The sequence below is a fragment of the Salmo salar genome, chromosome ssa09 (genome assembly GCF_905237065.1).
Source record: "Salmo salar chromosome ssa09, Ssal_v3.1, whole genome shotgun sequence".
Taxonomy (NCBI): domain Eukaryota; kingdom Metazoa; phylum Chordata; class Actinopteri; order Salmoniformes; family Salmonidae; genus Salmo; species Salmo salar.
In genome coordinates this window covers 86,508,703-86,524,082 of record NC_059450.1, presented here as the reverse complement: position 1 = coordinate 86,524,082, position 15,380 = coordinate 86,508,703, and the positions used below count along the sequence as shown (strand labels likewise).

At 44.9% G+C, this 15,380-nt stretch overlaps 2 protein-coding genes across 2 annotated transcripts; one reads left to right on the top strand and one right to left on the bottom strand.

The window, feature by feature from the left end:
• Positions 1-811: 811 nt before the first annotated feature.
• Positions 812-6,584, bottom strand: LOC106612201 (caltractin-like). Its single transcript, XM_014213157.2, has 5 exons — positions 6,213-6,584; positions 5,499-5,660; positions 5,163-5,291; positions 2,557-2,694; positions 812-1,857 (listed from the first exon to the last, which is right to left on the bottom strand). Exons 1-5 carry the CDS (start codon positions 6,213-6,215, stop codon positions 1,768-1,770), a joined length of 522 nt encoding a protein of 173 aa, XP_014068632.2. The 5' UTR covers positions 6,216-6,584; the 3' UTR covers positions 812-1,767.
• Positions 6,585-6,808: 224 nt separating this feature from the next.
• Positions 6,809-14,723, top strand: LOC106612199 (sterol-4-alpha-carboxylate 3-dehydrogenase, decarboxylating). The gene is made up of 8 exons (XM_014213152.2): positions 6,809-6,934; positions 7,123-7,181; positions 7,291-7,452; positions 7,687-7,833; positions 7,979-8,107; positions 11,086-11,228; positions 11,357-11,459; positions 13,691-14,723. The coding sequence occupies exons 2-8, from the start codon at positions 7,161-7,163 to the stop codon at positions 14,021-14,023; spliced, it is 1,038 nt and encodes a 345-aa protein (XP_014068627.1). The 5' UTR covers positions 6,809-6,934; positions 7,123-7,160; the 3' UTR covers positions 14,024-14,723.
• Positions 14,724-15,380: the final 657 nt, after the last annotated feature.

Genomic DNA, 15,380 nt, shown 5'->3' with positions numbered 1-15,380 from the left:
AAGTAATTGAAATACCCTAAATAGTATTTGAACCCAGGTCTGACAGACACTCACCTTCAGCTGTCTGGCTGACGGACGCTCACCTTTAGGTTATCAGATTCTTAATAGATTCCAAATCTACAGTTGAAGTCGGAAGTTTACATACAAAATTCCCTGTCTTAGGTCAGTTAGGATCACCACTTTATTTTAAGAATGTGAAATCTCAGAATAATAATAGATAGAATTATTTATTTCAGCTTTTATTTCTTTCATCACATTCCCAGTGGGTCAGAAGTTTACATACACTCAATTAGTATTTGGTAGCATTGCCTTTAAATTGTTTAACTTGGGTCAAACTTTTCGGGTAGCCCATTCCTCCTGACAGAGCTGGTGTAACTGAGTCAGGTTTGTAGGCCTCCTTGCTCGCACACGATTTTTTTTAGTTCTGCCCATAAATTGTCTGTGGGATTGAGGTCAGTGCTTTGTGATGGCCACTCCAATACCTTGACTTTGTTGTCCTTAAGCCATTTTACCACAACTTTGAAGGTATGCTTGGGGTCATTGTCCGTTTGGAAGACCCATTTGCGACCAAGCTTTAACTTCCTGACTGTCTTGAAATGTTGCTTCAATATATCCACACAATTTTCCTCCCTCATGATGCCATCTATTTTGTGAAGTGCACCAGTCCCTCCTGCAGCAAAGCACCCCCACAACATGATGGTGGCGCTACAAAGTATTAACTTAAGGGGGCTGAATAATTTTGCACGGCCAATTTTTCAGTTTTTTATTTGTTAAAAAAGTTTGAAATATCCAATAAATTTCGTTCCACTTCATGATTGTGTCCCACTTGTTGTTGATTCTTCACAAAAAATTACAGTTTTATATCTTTATGTTTGAAGCCTGAAATGTGGCAAAAGGTCGAAAAGTTCAAGGGGGCCGAATACTCTCGCAAGGCACTGTATAAAGACTAACTGATGAGTGGTCATGACAGTAAGGAGATGAGGAAGGAGATGAGGAAAGGAGGTTGTCTAATTGAACTAGGACAGGCCTGGATAACTGACTAATGACTTGACTAGTACATAACATGTAAAACCAAACCACAATCTCCTCTGTATGTCCCCAACACCACCCTCTACCCTACAACACCCTGGTCCAGTCTCAGTACAGGCAGGTCTTCTAACCCCTCAACACCCTGGTCCAGTCTCAGTACAGGCTGGTCTTCTAACCCAACAACACCCTGGTGCAGTCTCAGTACAGGCAGGTCTTCTAACCCCACAACACCCTGGTGCAGTCTCAGTACAGGCTGGTCTTCTAACCCAACAACACCCTGGTGCAGTCTCAGTACAGGCTGGTCTTCTAACCCCACAACACCCTGGTGCAGTCTCAGTACAGGCTGGTCTTCTAACCCTACAACACCCTGGTCCAGTCTCAGTACAGGCTGGTCTTCTAACCCCACAACACCCTGGTCCAGTCTCAGTACAGGCTGGTCTTCTAACCCCACAACACCCTGGTGCAGTCTCAGTACAGGCTGGTCTTCTAACCCCACAACACCCTGGTCCAGTCTCAGTACAGGCTGGTCTTCTAACCCCACAACACCCTGGTGCAGTCTCAGTACAGGCTGGTCTTCTAACCCCACAACACCCTGGTCCAGTCTCAGTACAGGCTGGTCTTCTAACCCCACAACACCCTGGTCCAGTCTCAGTACAGGCTGGTCTTCTAACCCCACAACACCCTGGTGCAGTCTCAGTACAGGCTGGTCTTCTAACCCCACAACACCCTGGTGCAGTCTCAGTACAGGCTGGTCTTCTTCATGATGCGGAGGAACTCTCCCTGATTCACCTCGCCGTCTCCATCCCTGTCTGCCTCCTCGATCATCTCCTGGAGGTTGGAGTGGAGGAAGGAGGAGAGAGAGAGGAATGTGAGGGGAGGAGAGAGAGAGGAATGTGAAGGGAGGAGAGAGAGGAATGTGAAGGGAGGAGAGGGAGAGGAATGTGAAGGGAGGAGAGGGAGAGGAATGTGAAGGGAGGAGAGGGAGAGGGATGGGAAGGGAGGAGAGAGGAAGGAGGGGAGGGATGGAGAGGGATGGGAAGGGAGGAGAGAGGAAGGGGACAGGGAAAGGATAGGGATGAGGAGAGAGGAGGGAGAGGGAGAGAGATGAGGAGAGAGGAAGCAGGGGACAGGGGAAGGAGAGGGAGGGAGATGGGAAGGGAGGAGAGACGAAGCAGGGGACAGGGGAAGGAGAGAGATGAGAGAGGAAGCAGAGGAAGGCGAGGCAGAGAGATGAGGAGAGAGGAAGCAGGGGACAGGGGAAGGTGGGTGGCAGATTCACAGTAAATGACTAAACAGAAGCCTTAGCAGTGGACCGGTATGTATATTTCTCTTGACAAATTAAAACTATCTTGTATCCTATCCCATATCATCCTGTCGGTTCGTGTGTGTGTGTGTGTGTGTGTGTGTGTGTGTGTGTGTGTGTGTGTGTGTGTGTGTGTGTGTGTGTGTGTGTGTGTGTGTGTGTGTGTGCGTGTGTGTGCGTGTGTGTGGGGGGGGGGTACAGTGCTGTCCAGGTGTATGTCTCACCTGCAGTTCCTCGTCAGTCAGGTTCTCTCCTAGTTCCTTGGCGACCCTCTTCAGGTTCCTGAAGGAGATCTTCCCTGTCTCATCATCATCAAACAGACGGAATGCTTTCAGGATCTCCTCCTTAGAATCCTTCTCAGCCTGAGTTGGTAGACAGTTACAGCACAACGTAATACAACACAATACACTGTAACACAATACAGCATGGTGAGACAATATCACAAAAATACCCTGTAATACAACACAATACAATAGTTGTGAAGTAAAATGTACAACTCCTATCCAGTGGTGGAAAAAGGACTCAATTGTTATACTTGAGTAAAAGTAAAGATACCTTAATAAAAAATGACTCAAGTAAAAGTGAATGTGACCCAGTAAAATACTACTTGAGTAAAAGTCTAAAAGTATTTAATTTTAAATATACTTAAATATCAAAAGTAAATGGATTTGCTCAAATATACTTAGGTATCAAAAGTAAAAGTATAAATAATTTCAAATTCCTTATATTATGCAAACCAGATGGCACAATTTTTTGTATTTATTTGTAATTTATGGATAGCCAGTGGCACGCTCCAACACTCAGACATTAATTTACAAACAAAGCATTTGTGTTTAGTGAGTCCGCAGTAGGGATGACTAGGGATGTTTTCTTGATAAGTGTGGGAATTGGACAATTTTCCTGTCAAAATGTAATGAGTACTTTTTTTATTTAACTAAGCAAGTCAGTTAAGAACAAATTCTTATTTACAATGACAGCCTAGGAACAGTGGGTTAACTGCCTTGTTCAGGGGCAGAACGACAGATTTTTACCTTGTCAGCTCAGGGATTCAATCTAGCAACCTTTCGGTTACTGGCCCAACACTCTAACCACTAGGCTACCTGCCGCCACAACACTTTTGTGTGTCAGGGAAAATGTATGTAGTAAAAAGTACATTATTTTCTTTAGGAATGTAGTGAAGTAAAAGTTGTCAAAAATGTTAATAGTAAAGTACAGATACCCAAATAAACTACTTAAAACCTCTTACATCTAGATGTTCCGCTAGCGGAACGCTTCGCCAATATCCAATGATAGAGCGTGGCGCGAATTAAAAACACCTCAAAAATCCAAAACGTCAATTTTTCAAACATATGACTATTTTACACAATTTTAAAGACAAGACTCTCGTTAATCTAACCACATTGTCCGATTTCAAAAAGGCTTTACAACGAAAGCAAAACATTAGATTATGTCAGGAGAGTACCCAGCCAGAAATAATCACACACCCATTTTTCAAGCTAGCATATAATGTCACAAAAACCAAAACCACAGCTAAATGCAGCACTAACCTTTGATGATCTTCATCAGATGACACTCCTAGGAATTTATGTTATACAATACATGCATGTTTTGTTCAATCAAGTTCATATTTATATCAAAAACCAGCTTTTTACATTAGCATGTGACGTTCAGAACTAGCATACCCACCGAAAACTTCCGGTGAATTTACTAAATTACTCACGATAAACGTTCACAAAAAACATAACAATTATTTTAAGAATTATAGATACAGAACTCCTTTATGCAATCGCGGTGTCCGATTTTAAAATAGCTTTTCGGTGAAAGCACATTTTGCAATATTCTGAGTAGATAGCCCGGCCATCATGGCTAGCTATTTTGACACCCACCAAGTTTGGCACTCACCAAACTCAGATTTACTATAAGAAAAATTGGATCACCTTTGCTGTTCTTCATCAGAATGCACTCCCAGGACTTCTACTTCAACACCCAATGTTGTTTTGGTTCCAAATAATCCATAGTTATATCCAAATAGCTGCGTTTTGTTCTTGCGTTCAAGACACTATCCGAAGGGTGACGCGCCGGCGCGTATCGTGACAAAAAAATTCTAAATATTCCATTACCGTACTTCGAAGCATGTCAAACGCTGTTTAAAATCAATTTTTATGCGATTTTTCTCGTAAAATAGCGATAATATTCCAACCGGGAGACCTTGTTTTCATTCAAACACTGAAAATAGAAAATGGACTCTTCACATGCACGCTCGCACCAGTGTCATTGTTCTCAGAACGACCACTTTCCAAAACCCCTACTGTTTTTCGCCCAGGGACTGCAGAGTTATCATTCCCCGTTCTGGCGCCTTCTGAGAGCCTATGGGAGCCTTAGAAAATGTCACGTTACAGCAGAGATCCTCTATTTTCGATAAAGAGGCTACAGAAGGCCAAGAAATGGTCAGACAGGGCACTTCCCATATAGAATCTTCTCAGGTTTTGGCCTGCCATATGAGTTCTGTTATACTCACAGACACCATTCAAACAGTTTTAGAAACTTTACGGTGTTTTCTATCCAAATCAAATAATTATATGCATATTCTAGTTTCTGGGCAGGAGTAATAACCAGATTAAATCGGGTACGTTTTTTATCCGGCCGTGAAAATACTGCCCCCTATCCTAAACAGGTTAAGTAGTACTTTAAAGTATTTTACTGAAGTACTTTAAACCACTGCTCCTATCACATATTTTGGTTGTTACAAGCACTGACAGTGTTTGCTCTTGACAGTAAATTTTTTATTACAAAAACAGACATTATTTACTCACTATGTTATTTTTCTTACCATCTTCTGAGTCATGACGCTGAGAAAATCAGAGAATGAGATCTTTCCTGTTCCGTCCTTATCCACCTCCGTCATCATCCTCTTAATCTCCTCTTTCTTCGGCTCAAACCCCAGCGCCCTCATAGCAACCTAGAGAGAGAAAGATTGATAGATAAAAACAGATGAGTTGGTTAAAACCAGGTGTGTTAGTGTTGAGTTGGAACAAAAGCAAACCGTAGCTCCTCGGGATGTGTTAACCGACACTGTATTACTAAGCATTATGGGTACTGTAATACATTATGTTACGCAAACATTGTCCCTGTGCATAACCCCTAACCCTGACCTCTGACCCCTTACCTTTAGCTCCTTGACTTCAATGTGTCCGGAGGCGTCGGTGTCGAAAAGTTCAAAGGCCTCTCTGATCTCTTGTTTCAGCTCCTCAGTGAGCTCTGACTTGGGGCTGGACTTCTTCCTGGGGGGAGGGACCGGACCTAGGGACGGCCTCTTTACACTGGTCGCCTAGCAATGGCAACAAGGAAGCACATTAAGGGTTGATGGGCGCATCTCAATGGTTCTAAGTGGATTCCTTGTCTAATCTCCTTCAGTCCAGCTATGCTAGAATATTGAGATGCAGCCGGGAGATAAAGAGATAGGGAAAGCCTTAGAAGGGTGTATTTTCAGTTGTCATCTTGTATCTACATAGGGCCATTTCAATGTAAAGTCAGATAGTCTGGGGGAAACATGCCATAAATAGGGAGACAATGTGTCATTTAAAAAAAGCATGACCAGCCCTAAAGCTGATTATTTACAGATAGCTGGCAACAGAATGAACGCTTTCAGGACATGGGAAAATATGCATCATTGCTTTTTTCATTCGGATTATTCACATCTCATTACTAGCCCTATCAAATAATATACACGTTCTTCCATTGAGTGAGTATTATTCCGATCAGAGAGCCAGTTAGGGTTAATACAGGTTGTGGTAGCCTCAGTGTAGCGAGGCCTTATGTAACTTGTAGCATAAGCACAAGGAGCATCAAACCAGAACCGCTCCATCATGGACACACTCACCATTTCAGATGATCACTCGCGAAGGCAGCAACAAGAGAGCCGTAGATTTACTAAAGAGTTTCCTGTCTAATCTAGTGATGTCGCTCCTCTCTCTCCTCCTATCATCCAGGCAGAGATGAGATCATACACAGAAAAACGGACCATTTATTACAGGGGAGCAGATATGCCGTTATTAACAAGCATAGTACAATGTTATAATAGGGTTAATATAATGTTTGCGTAATAAATGAAGAAAATAAAATTAAGATTTCCAGTCAATGAGCGCAGTATTCAGTCAGTGCTATAATCATTTTGATTAGTCTGTGACTGTGCACTCGATTTAGCTCATTCTGCACGACGGGTGTGCAAAATGGCATATTCAGAATGGAAACAATTCGTACGAAGCTAAATCGAGGGCATGTAGTCGGGCGAGAAGATTATTGGTCGTTGACGACATGTGGTATAAAACGCTATACGATAATTGGTTGAATTGATCTTTGAAGCTCTGATCCAGAATCTGTTCTAGGGGCGTTTACACTCCACCCACTGTGGGTGTGGTCTCACTGTGACTATGTCCTGGTTGGTCAGAGCAGTGGCGTTCTTTGACGTATGGCTCCACTCCATTGGCTGTTCGAGCATGCCAACTTCACAGCCAACGAGAGCGCCTCTTGCGCTCAGCGGATACGGGGGTTTATTATTTGTTCGCGCGTCCTTTCATACTGTTGCAAAACAGATTTAAACTGGTAAAATGATACGTTTTCCATTCATTTGATAGCATTTTAGTGTCTTTATATTGAAAACTTGTCTTGAAATAGCCTAAAGGTGTTTGATTGTAGTCTTCATCATTCTTCAATTGTCCATGTGACATGATCTTGTCAAACTGTTTTCGACCGAGGGAATTTTTAACCAAATATTGTCTTTTCTCTGCCAGTTTATCTCCCAACACCGACGTTTCACCTGCAGTTTGTCATGGCCACACGCATACGACCGGTGAGTACACAGCAGTTTGTAGACAATATCAAATTCTGAGCTGTATTCCACATGCGCAGCTATGTATTTGTTCTTCTTTACTGAATGTTGTCCCTCTATCCCTCTACAGAGCAGTAAGCGGTGTGCAGTAATTGGAGGCTCTGGGTTCCTGGGTAGACACCTGGTAGAGAAGCTGTTGGATAAGGGCTATACTGTGTCGGTGTTTGACATCAGACAGAGCTACGAACTACCTGGGGTCACCTTCCACCAGGGAGACCTCTGTGACAAACAGGTGAGTCTGTCTGTCTGTCTGTCTGTCTGTCTGTCTGTCTGTCTGTCTGTCTGTCTGTCTCTCTGTCGAGTCTGTGCACTGAGCTGTTTGGGCCATGCTATATGACCTTGTTATGGTCTATGGCCTTTGAACTGTGGCCTGTGTGTACACATTAGGTCAGTGTGTGTCTTTTGCTTGTGTGTGCATTCTATGTGTGTCTGCATCTGAACATCATTGTGTGTGGCTTTATCCCAGTCTCTCCTAACAGCCCTCCATGGTGTCTCCCTGGTGTTCCACTGTGCCTCTCCAGCCCCAGCCAGTGATGACAAGGCTCTGTTCCAGAGAGTCAACATCCAGGGGACACAGGCTGTCCTACAGGCCTGCACTGAGGTTGGAGTACAGGTAGGGGGCAGTATAGATTGGTCATACAAGACATTACAATAAAGACAGACTAAATTCAATGAAAGAAATGCTCTGTTAAAATACTTGGACTTTGTGTAATTACTGATCTAGTGAATAGATAGTCAGTTGTGTCTGTCTACTGTAGAAAGTGGTACTGACCAGCAGTGCCAGTGTGGTGTTTGAAGGAACAGACATCAAGGATGGGAGAGAAGACCTTCCCTACGCCAAGAAGCCCATCGACTACTACACACAGACCAAGATAGAACAGGAGAAGGTGAGGACACTACTACACACAGACCGAGATAGAACAGGAGAAGGTGAGGACACTACTACACACAGACCGAGATAGAACAGGAGAAGGTGAGGACACTACTACACACAGACCGAGATAGAACAGGAGAAGGTGAGGACACTTCTACACACAGACCGAGATAGAACAGGAGAAGGTGAGGACACTTCTACACACAGACCGAGATAGAACAGGAGAAGGTGAGGACACTTCTACACACAGACCGAGATAGAACAGGAGAAGGTGAGGACACTTCTACACACAGACCGAGATAGAACAGGAGAAGGTGAGGACACTTCTACACACAGACCGAGATAGAACAGGAGAAGGTGAGGACACTTCTACACACAGACCGAGATAGAACAGGAGAAGGTGAGGACACTTCTACACACAGACCGAGATAGAACAGGAGAAGGTGAGGACACTTCTACACACAGACCGAGATAGAACAGGAGAAGGTGAGGACACTTCTACACACAGACCGAGATAGAACAGGAGAAGGTGAGGACACTTCTACACACAGACCGAGATAGAACAGGAGAAGGTGAGGACACTTCTACACACAGACCGAGATAGAACAGGAGAAGGTGAGGACACTTCTACACACAGACCGAGATAGAACAGGAGAAGGTGAGGACACTTCTACACACAGACCGAGATAGAACAGGAGAAGGTGAGGACACTTCTACACACAGACCGAGATAGAACAGGAGAAGGTGAGGACACTTCTACACACAGACCGAGATAGAACAGGAGAAGGTGAGGACACTTCTACACACAGACCGAGATAGAACAGGAGAAGGTGAGGACACTTCTACACACAGACCGAGATAGAACAGGAGAAGGTGAGGACACTTCTACACACAGACCGAGATAGAACAGGAGAAGGTGAGGACACTTCTACACACAGACCGAGATAGAACAGGAGAAGGTGAGGACACTTCTACACACAGACCGAGATAGAACAGGAGAAGGTGAGGACACTTCTACACACAGACCGAGATAGAACAGGAGAAGGTGAGGACACTTCTACACACAGACCGAGATAGAACAGGAGAAGGTGAGGACACTTCTACACACAGACCGAGATAGAACAGGAGAAGGTGAGGACACTTCTACACACAGACCGAGATAGAACAGGAGAAGGTGAGGACACTTCTACACACAGACCGAGATAGAACAGGAGAAGGTGAGGACACTACTACACACAGACCGAGATAGAACAGGAGAAGGTGAGGACACTTCTACACACAGACCGAGATAGAACAGGAGAAGGTGAGGACACTTCTACACACAGACCGAGATAGAACAGGAGAAGGTGAGGACACTTCTACACACAGACCGAGATAGAACAGGAGAAGGTGAGGACACTTCTACACACAGACCGAGATAGAACAGGAGAAGGTGAGGACACTTCTACACACAGACCGAGATAGAACAGGAGAAGGTGAGGACACTTCTACACACAGACCGAGATAGAACAGGAGAAGGTGAGGACACTTCTACACACAGACCGAGATAGAACAGGAGAAGGTGAGGACACTTCTACACACAGACCGAGATAGAACAGGAGAAGGTGAGGACACTACTACACACAGACCGAGATAGAACAGGAGAAGGTGAGGACACTTCTACACACAGACCGAGATAGAACAGGAGAAGGTGAGGACACTACTACACACAGACCGAGATAGAACAGGAGAAGGTGAGGACACTACTACACACAGACCGAGATAGAACAGGAGAAGGTGAGGACACTACTACACACAGACCGAGATAGAACAGGAGAAGGTGAGGACACTACTACACACAGACCGAGATAGAACAGGAGAAGGTGAGGACACTACTACACACAGACCGAGATAGAACAGGAGAAGGTGAGGACACTACTACACACAGACCGAGATAGAACAGGAGAAGGTGAGGACACTTCTACACACAGACCGAGATAGAACAGGAGAAGGTGAGGACACTACTACACACAGACCGAGATAGAACAGGAGAAGGTGAGGACACTACTACACACAGACCGAGATAGAACAGGAGAAGGTGAGGACACTTCTACACACAGACCGAGATAGAACAGGAGAAGGTGAGGACACTACTACACACAGACCGAGATAGAACAGGAGAAGGTGAGGACACTACTACACACAGACCGAGATAGAACAGGAGAAGGTGAGGACACTACTACACACAGACCGAGATAGAACAGGAGAAGGTGAGGACACTTCTACACACAGACCGAGATAGAACAGGAGAAGGTGAGGACACTACTACACACAGACCGAGATAGAACAGGAGAAGGTGAGGACACTACTACACACAGACCGAGATAGAACAGGAGAAGGTGAGGACACTACTACACACAGACCGAGATAGAACAGGAGAAGGTGAGGACACTTCTACACACAGACCGAGATAGAACAGGAGAAGGTGAGGACACTTCTACACACAGACCGAGATAGAACAGGAGAAGGTGAGGACACTTCTACACACAGACCGAGATAGAACAGGAGAAGGTGAGGACACTACTACACACAGACCGAGATAGAACAGGAGAAGGTGAGGACACTTCTACACACAGACCGAGATAGAACAGGAGAAGGTGAGGACACTTCTACACACAGACCGAGATAGAACAGGAGAAGGTGAGGACACTTCTACACACAGACCGAGATAGAACAGGAGAAGGTGAGGACACTACTACACACAGACCGAGATAGAACAGGAGAAGGTGAGGATGCTTGTTTGTTTTGTGGAAGAGGCTTATTTGTAGAATAGCTTGATCATAGTTATATTAATGGTACCAGAGCATTGCTAGGGGGGAGAACTTGCCTACACATTAAGACATTGACGCTGGACTATCCATAAATGCATACATACATGTTACATTGACTCTACATACTCCACATGAAATAAGTCATGTTCTCCTCTATCTCCATGTCCCTCTGGTGTCTCAGCTGGTTCTGAAGGCCTGTGACAAGGAGAAGGGTCTCCTGACGGTGGCCATCCGACCTCACGGTATCTTCGGCCCCCGGGACCCCCAGCTGGTGCCCATCCTGGTCGACACGGCACGCAGGGGCAAGATGAAGTTCATCATCGGGTCAGTCATACACAGGACTGGAATTTAACATGGACTTTTCACTAGACATAGTGGGATCGACCAAAGTTAATGTTTTATGTTGTCTCTGTTGATGTGGTCTCTCTGCCTCTCTCTCTCGGTCTCTGTAGTGATGGTTCTAACCTGGTGGATTTCACTTTTGTGGACAATGTGGTTCATGGACACATCCTGGCAGCTGAGAGTCTGAGGCCAGAGTCTCCTATCTGTGGCAAGGTAGGAACCCTCTATGGCCTCGCTCATACGCTAGACTTGCCTGCACTGTACGACTGACTGTATGATGATCAATGGGGTCAACTGTTCTGTGTTTGAAGAAAGAGATGCCTTTCGCTCTCACACAATATTTGTTGGGTTCAGACTAACCTCATCCCTTGCTAGCGCATATTGAGAGCATGGGACTATAAGGTTCTATCGGCAAAAATAGGATTCTGAGGTAATTGGCTTTAAAGATCCAACCCTAATTGGTTTGAATGGTGTCAGCAAATGTGATCTTGTATTCTTTTGACCTTAACAACAGGAGTTGGGATATTTAGAGTACTATCTACTGTAGGTAGAGAACATTGAACAGAACAAGGCTATATCTGTAACTCAATTTGGACAAAAATGCAGATACAACGTTAAAGTCCCAAGCTCTCAATATAGAGCCTGGAAATACTGTCTACCAAAATGGGATTTGAAAGGGGCTAAATAGCTATTGAAAATGAATGTTCAAAGTGCAATTTCCAAATGTGGTTGTGATTCAGCAGTTTTTCTCTTGTCAGTCACTGATAGTCAGTCAATTAGCCCATGTCAGCAAATTTTTGTTTTTGATTTAGCGGCCAGCTATCTTAACTTTTTTTTACCGGCCGGGGGGGCCCCCATTGATTTTGTTAATCAGTCTCACTCAGATATCATTTAGTACGCAGACCTGCGAGCAGCTGCGGCCCCTCATTTGTATTTTTTTTCACCTTTATTTAACTAGGCGGCCTACCAAAAGACCTCCTGCGGGGAATTTTTTTTTTAAATGTATTAAATATAGGACAAAACACACATCACGACAAAAGAGACAACACAGGCCACCCGAGTGGTGCAGTGATCTGAGGCCCTGCGTCGCAGTGCTAGCTGTGTCACGAGATCCTGGGTTCAAGTCCAGGCTCTGTCGCAGCCGGCCGTGACCGGGAGACCCATGGGGCGGTGCACAATTGGCCCAGCGTCGTCTGGGTTAGGGGAGGGTTTGGCCAGCAGGGATGTTCTTGTCCCATCGCGCACTAGCGACTCCTGTGGCGGGCCGGGCGCAGTGCACGCTGACACGGTCATCAGGTGCACGGTGTTTCCTCCGACACGTTGGTGGGGCTGGTGTCCAGGTTAAGTGGGCATTGTGTCAAGAGGCAGTGTGGCTTGGTTGGGTTGTGTTTCGGAGGACGCACGGCTCTCGACCATCGCCTCTCCTAAGTCCGTACGGGAGTTGCAGTGATGAGACAAGACTGTAACTAACATTTGGATACCACAAAATTGGGGAGAAAACGGGGGTACATTTTTTATTTATTTATATATATATGAGAGACCTAAGACAACAGCATAGCAAGGCAGCAACACATGACAACACAGCATGGTAGCAACACAACATGGTAGCAGCACAAAACATGGTACAAATATTATTGGGCACAGACAACAGCATAAAGGTCAAGAAAGTAGAGACAACAATACATCACGCAAATTAGCCACAACTGTCTGTAAGAGTGTCCATGATTGAGTCTTTGAATGAAGAGATGGAGATTAAACTGTCCAGTTTGAGTGTTTTGTTGCAGCTCATTCTAGCTGCAGCGAACTGAAAAGAGGAGCGACCCAGGGATGTGTGTGCTTTGGGGACCTTTAACAGAATGTGACTGGCAGAACGGGTGTTGTATGTGGAGGATGAGGGCTGCAGTAGATATCTCAGATAGGGGGGAGTGAGGCCTAAGAGGGTTGTGGCCCCGCCTTCAAAGTTGCCCATCCCTGTACTAGATGTTTTTTTATAAATAAGCATCAACCAGTAGGTCTTGCGACGGGAATACAGAGATGACCAGTTTACAGAGGAGTATAGAGTGCAGTGATATGTCCTATAAGGAGCATTGGTGGCAAATCTGATGACCGAATGGTGAAGACCATCTAGCCGCTCATGTTCTGATTTGTTGTGGACCCGCCTTCAAAGTTGCCCATCCCTGTACTAGATGTTGATGGACTGAGAGATCAGCCAATGAAAATCCAGCGGCAGGTTTTCCCGCTCCTGCCATAGGCTCCGATTAAGTCCCTTTCTGAGGCGCTGTGAAACCAGGCGGTTCCATAAAGAAAGATGGAAGGTGGATGAGACTAGGTTCTAACCAATGTATGGCTACAGAGAATGAATAGAAATGTCTTAACCTAACTCTGGCAACATTTACATTTTCTCAATCCACATTGACTGGTCTTTCTCACCTCTCCCCCTCCAGGCGTACCACATCACTAATGACGAGCCTGTCCGGTTCTGGGACTTCATGTCAGATATTCTAGTAGGTCTGGGCTACGCTGCTCCGCGCTACCACCTTCCCTACACACTGGTCTACGGGCTGTCTCTGCTGCTGTGGCTGCTGTCTCTGTTACTAAGCCCCCTAGTGGCCTTCAAACCCACCTTCACCCCCATGAGGGTGGCCCTGGCAGGTACACACCACTTCTACAGCTGCTCCAGAGCCAAGCAGGACATGGGGTACAAGCCTGTGGTCAGTCTAAAGGATGGGATCAGACGCACGGTGGAGAGCTATCCTCATCTACGACATGGAGCCTGATGGCTATGCCTGCAATATGGTAGCCTGGAAACCAAACTGATATGCTCTGTGAAACAATGGTGAAATGGATCGTATCAGTTTGGATTCCAGGCTAGTGGTACGGATCCTCACGGCTGAGTCCTAACTTGAGATCTATGCACACAACTTGTTCATTTTAGTAAAATCATACACTGATGTCAATAGGAGGAAAACATTAAGCTGGGAGTTGTGTGTACAGTCCTCAAGTTAAGATTCAACCTCGAGGACGGTTTCATACTCTCACCAGTGTCTTAAGTCTTGATCTTTAGGTAAAAAAAAAAGTGTAATTTTCAAACTCACATTTTTTTGTCCCATAATACTAACAGGAGGTATGAGCCGTTGACATGAGTGCTTTCTGTCATGTCTGTAAGCCTATATGAGGATCTGTGAACTCTCACCTTTCCTACAACAGTCACTCTTCCATTAGTGCCTGGTTTCAGTACCTCTCCTCACCAATAGAGAGCAGCACACATTTCTTCTCTGTGGAATGTGTATACACAATCTAACGTGGAGATGTTTCCAACACTTCCTCTTGCCATTATTCATGAGCACTCATTTTGATGTGTGAGTGATACATTTACTGTGACTGGTTTCCCTCTACATCTATCTTATTTCTATTCTCTTATACAAATCACAAGCAATCATGCAGTTTGTTCATTTCAAATAAAATCCATTATCTAAACATTGCATTGTTTATTAAAACACTAAGAATGTGTTTGTATATGGACCAATATTGTCAACATATGTTTGTTTACCTTCATTAGAAAATATAATTACAGACAAATGTTTGAACCCTATATCCAACATCACTCAGGCAAGCCCCGCCCTTATCTTTTACCAAAGTCAATATCACAGGATTAATGTTCGTATGACGTGTATTTAAGACAAACTGTATTACAATGTATGTCATAGAACAGTAGTACACACAACAGAAAGGGATGGGCCACTATTCTCTCTCCGTCAGCCTCCCTTTTCTACATTCCAGCTGTCTTACAGTCACCGTGACATGGTTTCCTCTCATAAACACATCTTCCCCTGTAACACTTATTAAAGCGGATCACAGTGAAAGATATCGTTTAGGTGCGTTAGCTTCAAAGCATCGTATAGCTCTGTGACTGGTGCATATTTGACATTCCAGCTGTTGGTGTGGTGATTTTAGCATGCAAATCTTGTGGCAAAAAATAAAAGTGGGATGCATGCCAGCAAAGCCACAACACTAAACAATGCATTAATTGCACTATAACGGTGACAAACCGTTCCCACAAACGGCCTACATAAAGCAGTCCCAACACCTTACCACTGCTACACCTGGCTATCAGCGGAGCCTTGTCTGGCAGCG

Excerpts from the sequence above, each read along its gene's own strand:
- LOC106612199 (XM_014213152.2), top strand. The coding sequence starts at position 7,161 with ATGGCCACACGCATACGACCG. Across the intron at positions 8,108-11,085 it reads CCAAGATAGAACAGGAGAAG|CTGGTTCTGAAGGCCTGTGA; the intron begins GTGAGGACACTA and ends CTGGTGTCTCAG. Across the intron at positions 11,229-11,356 it reads AAGATGAAGTTCATCATCGG|TGATGGTTCTAACCTGGTGG; the intron begins GTCAGTCATACA and ends CGGTCTCTGTAG.
- LOC106612201 (XM_014213157.2), bottom strand. Across the intron at positions 5,292-5,498 it reads TTGAAGTCAAGGAGCTAAAG|GTTGCTATGAGGGCGCTGGG; the intron begins GTAAGGGGTCAG and ends TTCTCTCTCTAG. Across the intron at positions 1,858-2,556 it reads TGACTGACGAGGAACTGCAG|GAGATGATCGAGGAGGCAGA; the intron begins GTGAGACATACA and ends TCCAACCTCCAG.